General features: G+C 32.7%; 1 protein-coding gene across 4 annotated transcripts; it reads left to right on the top strand.

Annotated features, from left to right (window-relative positions):
* Nucleotides 1-425: 425 nt before the first annotated feature.
* LOC108808152 (VIN3-like protein 2) lies at nt 426-3,966 on the top strand. Of its 4 annotated transcripts, none has more exons than XM_018580340.2 (5): nt 426-492; nt 1,520-1,582; nt 2,030-2,323; nt 2,543-2,831; nt 2,904-3,966. In XM_018580340.2, exons 2-5 carry the CDS (start codon nt 1,543-1,545, stop codon nt 3,784-3,786), a joined length of 1,506 nt encoding a protein of 501 aa, XP_018435842.2. In that variant the 5' UTR covers nt 426-492; nt 1,520-1,542; the 3' UTR covers nt 3,787-3,966. The 4 variants fall into 4 exon arrangements, with proteins under 4 accessions (XP_018435842.2, XP_056844808.1, XP_056844806.1 ...); XM_056988828.1 differs by having other exon boundaries at nt 448-492; nt 2,036-2,323; XM_056988826.1 differs by lacking the exon at nt 426-492 and adding an exon at nt 1,327-1,414.
* The last annotated feature ends 1,817 nt before the right edge of the window (nt 3,967-5,783 follow it).

Genomic DNA, 5,783 nt, shown 5'->3' with positions numbered 1-5,783 from the left:
TTGAGATATAGTTTGACGTCGTGTGGAGTATTCCATAGGTACGGGCAATTTGTTTTTATAGTTATAACAAATCAGTTTAATATCAGTCAGACGTATATTCTCATATGGTGGTAGAATTATCGGCTGTAGAATCGTCTATGTAATATTTATCAGCGTTGTAATAGCATAATTAATCAGACGTTAAAAAAATGATTTTAGCTATCAAACCGGTAATACATAAAGTCATATTAGAAGACCAGTGTAAGTCTTTCAAACAAATCTAAAACTACCTAAAATGATTTAGGTAGTCAAAATGAAAATAATTAATTGACATAAACGATCGATAATCTTATCTTTTAATGAATGGTCATCATCGATCCTTCTAGAGTTTTAAGGGTCGGCGATGATTTTTAATATAAATATTGATCTTATTTTTTTAATTTAGTTTAAAGTGGTACATACAAAAGAAAAACGTTTGAGATCTAGTTTGACGTCGTGTGGAGTATTCCGTAGGTATGTGCAATTTGTTTATATAGTTATAACAAATCAATTTAATATCACGTAGGTTACGCTATTATATTCGATTATATCAATGGTTAGATTTTATTCTGTTCTAATCTCATAAGTAAATGCAATATGCAATTTTCTTGTAAAAGTTCTAATCGATCATCTTGATATCGTGTAGATTTACACTATTCCTTTCAATCATATTAGTGTTTATATTTTATTTCGTTCTAATATCGATGGTACATGAAATTTGTTTTCAAATTTTTAATAGAATAATTTCATGTCATGTGGATTTAGGCAATTCCATTTGGATCGGTAAACATAACAACATTTTGAAGCGTGATTTGTATAAACTTTTACAAATAAATGTTTAGTTTTATGCCGTATTTTGAAAAAGAATAATGTCTTAATATCGTATACATGATGGCCTTAACCTTATTAAATTTTATGTTGAGTGTTCTACAATTTTGATTTGGCTTAAGTGTTTTACCATTAGTGTGTTTGTAAAAAAATTGAAATGCTTAAGTGTTCTATCCATTAATGGAAGTCTCATGAAAATCTATGTGATTCTAAGAGTAAGAAAAGGCACTGCGGTTTCTTTTAATAATTGGTTAAATTATTAATTTTAATATATATCGATACATATATACTATTATTTGTGAAGTTAGTTTTCGCATTCGAACACTCAAGTTAAAAGTTAGATGGGTTAAAGTCAATGATGATTTTAAAAATCGTATTTATTTATGTTTTCTCACTTCGTTAATTTTTTTGAATAAATTCCTTGATAAAAATAAATAGTTATTTTTTCATGTTATAAATGTTTTATATAAATAAGAAGTTAATTAGCTCAAACTAATATCAAGCTCATAAAAGATGATACAAAAAGGATAACAGGAATATCAAAGAAGACGAACGTTTCGATTTTGTAGTATTGCTCTTCTTCATTCTTGGTTTCTTTTTCACGAACGATCTCTCTCACTATAATCTATCTTCTCTGTTTTTAATGTTATTTTCTTTCTTTCTTTCATTGCAGGTTTTGCGAATTCTTGTTTGATCATGCCCTCAGTTGCCTCTGTCTTGGACAAATGTCCTTACGGTAACTATTCTTTAGGTTTCATAGTTTTTAAGATGATTGAGAATCGTTGGAGCTTCTACTTTAGTTTTATAGCTCAAATGGGATTAGAAGTTTGAGACGTTTTGATTGTTTTGCATCCTAATTCTTTTTCTTTTGCAAGTTTTAATGATTGTGAACGTAATTCTGTTGGTGGTTCTTTCACTGTTATTGGAACTTAGTAGTGACCGTGGACCCTTTTTGTATTCTTGGAACGTAGTAATGAATTTGTCGTTGCATACTGTGTTTAGTTTTCGGAATTATTCTAGTAGCTTCTATGTTTGTTTCCTAGAGCAGTTTTTGACCCTTTTATGTGTGTTTTATCCTGAAGAATCAGTGTTGTAATACATTGTTCTTCTAGGAGCAGGTGACTCCAAGAAGAACACAAGAAAATGTAAATTTACGTCCATTTTTTATGCATGAATGTATTAGCTGCAGGTGAATCATTGAAACGCAAGAATATTGATGAAAAGAGACAGCTTGTTCATGAACTGTCCAATGATTCTGATTCCGCCTTTGACGTCTTGATGAAGTGGGGTCGTGCGGAGCTTCTACAAGTCTTGTGCGCAGAGTTAGGAGAGAGAAAAAACAAGACTAGGTTGAAGAAAGATCAGATCATCAACAAGCTCTTGAAAGTTGTATCAGAGAAGAAAGATTCATCAACAACAACTGAGAGGAACTCAAAAAGACAGAGGAAGAACGTTAGCTCAGTTAAAACCACTAAAGGTAACATACAAACAACACATGTTTCTTTTTCATAAGTAGTCAGGATCGGATCTGAAATTTTGAGAGACATTTATTTCGTAAGAACTAAAATATATATATTTTTTAAACAAATTTTTGGAGATTAAGACCACTGTTTTGTTGGGCTGTGCCTAGACCCGGTCTTGTAACTAGCATTGTTCTGTTTAATCAATGCTAATTTGAAAATAGAAAATGATTCAGGTAAAGATACTTTATACTGTACGAACCTGGCTTGTCAAGATAAGGTGAGCCGGGAGGACATCTTCTGCAGAAGATGTTCCTGTTGTATCTGCGGTGATTACGATAGCAACAAGGATCCAAGTATATGGTTAGCCTGCGACTATGATCCTCCTTTTACTTGTGGTTTCTCATGCCATCTTGAGTGTGCATTAAAGAGTGAGAAGTCTGGTATCAAGGAAGATGAGCCAAGTCATGCTGTTGATGGATGCTACTACTGTGTCTCTTGTGGCAGAACAAACAGCTTGCTTGAGTAAGAATCTTACTGACTTCAGTTTATACACATTTTAGATGGATATTTATTCTCTCTTTCTTTCTTTGTCAGATGTTGGGAGAAGCAACTGACGATTGCTACGGAAACCACACGCGTAGATGTACTTTGTTCCCGTCTTGTCTTGGCTCAAAAGCTACTTAAGGGTACGGAGAAGTACACAAAGCTGTCTGAACCAGTTGGGAAGGCTGTCAAGTGTTTAGAAACTGAACTGGGTGGTCCTCTTAATGATCTTCCATCAATGAAGCGTAGAGGAAACGTAACCAGACTTGCCTCAGCGCCAAACGTGAAGGATCTTTGCTCTTCCGCTTTGACACTCTTTGATGCATTGACCAAGATCAGATTCGAGGATGTTGATGCGACTTCACTCACTCTGATTCTTGGTTCAGAAAAAGGAACGTCCTCAAAGGGATACATCATTCATTACCGTGTATGGCATCGTAAGGCCTCAGAGAAAGATTACACAGAGAAACTGACTTGTGCATTGGTGTCTCCAAAGACAAGGTATGTTGTCTCTGGACTAACTCCCGCTACAGAGTATTGCTTCAAAGTCGTTTCCTTTAGAGGCCTCAAAGAAACGAGCGTAGTAGAAACCAAAGTCTCTACAAAAACATCTCAAGAAGAGGAAACAACTTCAAGCGAAAAAGAAAAACAGTTGGCCTTAAAAGAAACTGTTATTGAGAAGGCTGTCGGTGTCAGCAACGGTGAGAGTTCATCGGACCGAGGTCTTGAGTTTGAGGACTGCGTCGGGGTTTTAAGACAGCTTGAGTTGGGAGGTAATGTCGATACGGAGTTCAGACTGAAGTTTCTGACTTGGTATGGCTTACACGCCAATTCTGATAAGAAAAACCTTGTGAAGGGCTTCGTTAACCAGTTGGTCAAAGATCCAAAAGCTTTGGCTGACCAGCTCATTCGTACATTCTCTGATCTCATATAGAGAAAGCCTTCTGCGGTTGGTGGTTGAAATGCCTTTTTGTTTTTGTTTGTGTTTTTGCTTTACTTTATGTTTGTGTTTTTGCATTTATTGGTGGAACATATTTCATGGAACAATAGAGTTTGATGGTTGATTTGAAAAAAAAAAAATAGAGACTTCAATGGAACCCTATAGAGAGTCTCCCTTATCCTGTGTAACAAACAAGACGTGGGATTTGAGTAATCAAGTCAGAATATATAAAAACAGAAAATAATTTCTAAGAGCATTGTCATAATCTGATAGTTTTTTTTTGTTAAATGTAATAATCCAATCCCTTATATACTAAAGTGCAAGTCGCCTCTTCAATAAAAAGATGACAAGTGGAAATTCTTTTATTTTAAAACTGCAAAATACAAAAAACAAATGCAATTGGTTTGATCATAAATTAACGTAAATAAATTCTACAGTTCATGTCATTAAAGAAAACAGTTTATGTCTTTGTAATACAAAAGAAGAACCAAACTTAATGTTTCAGTCTTAACCGTTACGTACATCCATGATCTCCACTACATCAACATTAAATAAATGACTTCTACAAAAATCTTACTTACAAAATTACTGTAACTTATTTAGTTCTTCCACGAGTACATAGATGTTTTCAACTCTCCTGTTCTTTTGATTAATCGACAACATCCAGATATTCTTTTCTCTTTTCTTCTCTATAAAGACCCATCATTTAGTCGATGGAGGATATAAAGCTTTTGAAGTTAAGGAAACAATCCAAATTGTGTACAAATGATTTTGTAAGAGATTAAACGAAACTTACAAACGGCTTACAGAAATTCGCCGGTATACATTGGTAGGTGGCGCATACAAGACGAGTTCATGGAATCATGCATATTATAGTTGTTTAGCAAATGAGTTAGCGCTAAAGTTTTATGTCTCAGAATTTTATTATTTTGTGTCGTGCAGTTTTGAATTCATTTTAGCTTTGTTTTGCAGAAGAACCAATGTTACCACATCTTCACGCAACCATGACTTTCTTTCTCGAACCAAAGCTGTTCCACTAAAATCGAAGGACAATAAACATTTTAAGTAAAAATGAGATTAAAGTTGCCACAGTTGAAGAAGAATGGAAGAGAATGGAGACTCTCAACCCACATAGCGCTCATGTTCTGATAAATAGGTAAGATGCAAAACCTTTTAACCACTGAAAAGGGCATTAGACAAAACTTTTGCCAATAAACTATTCTTCTCTCTTTAAACATTGTTAAACCTTACAAACTTTTATGCTTGAACGAGCTTCTGCTATGTTTTCTATCTTTCCTAAAAAAACTGTATGACAACTTGGTCATAGTTTGTATGTTTATCTTAATTAATAGAAAACCCTTTTGTCAAAAGAAACAAATATTTTATGCTTGAAAATTCTTACATATCGAAATTTAAATGACTATTTTGAACAGTATTTTATATAATAAACATCGATAAATATCATGTGCTTAACATATACATTGTACAACCTTTAGCATACTATCTCAAAATTTGGTCTTACAAGTAAAATATATAAAATTATGCAATATTCTTTTTACTATACTTCACTAATAATTATATTAAAATTTCACTTTATCATTAATTATTTTTCATAATTATTTAAACTTTTATTTATGTAAAATAAATATATTTTCTGGTCAAGAAACTTTTAAATTAAATTAAAAGAAGAGGTTTTCATTATTTATGAAAAATCAAAATAACATTTTCAATTTTATTAAAAACAGTGAAAGAATATCCGTATATGAAAAATCAAAATTACATTTTCAATTTTGTTAAAATCAATGAAAGATATCCGTGCGTAGCACGGGTGAAACATACTAGTCTATTCTATTAATTCTACAGTTTGACCTATTGATAAATGTTGTGTCCACTCTATAACTCCTTTTTAATACATTTTATTTAGTTACTTATAACCGTCTGTGATTATTAATCAAAACAATAATTGCCCTTTCTACCTCGAATAATAACTG

The sequence above is a fragment of the Raphanus sativus genome, chromosome 6, assembly GCF_000801105.2.
Source record: "Raphanus sativus cultivar WK10039 chromosome 6, ASM80110v3, whole genome shotgun sequence".
Taxonomy (NCBI): Eukaryota; Viridiplantae; Streptophyta; class Magnoliopsida; order Brassicales; family Brassicaceae; genus Raphanus; species Raphanus sativus.
Note: the sequence above shows the minus strand (reverse complement) of the source record. Positions and strands in the feature narration are given on the sequence as shown.

What these genes read in the sequence shown, in the direction of transcription:
- LOC108808152 (XM_018580340.2), top strand. Translation starts at nt 1,543, where the DNA reads ATGCCCTCAGTTGCCTCTGTCTTGGACAAATGTCCTTACG. An exon ending in CTTGGACAAATGTCCTTACG is followed by an intron (nt 1,583 to 2,029) that starts GTAACTATTCTT and finishes TGAATGTATTAG; the next exon opens with CTGCAGGTGAATCATTGAAA. An exon ending in CTCAGTTAAAACCACTAAAG is followed by an intron (nt 2,324 to 2,542) that starts GTAACATACAAA and finishes AAAATGATTCAG; the next exon opens with GTAAAGATACTTTATACTGT.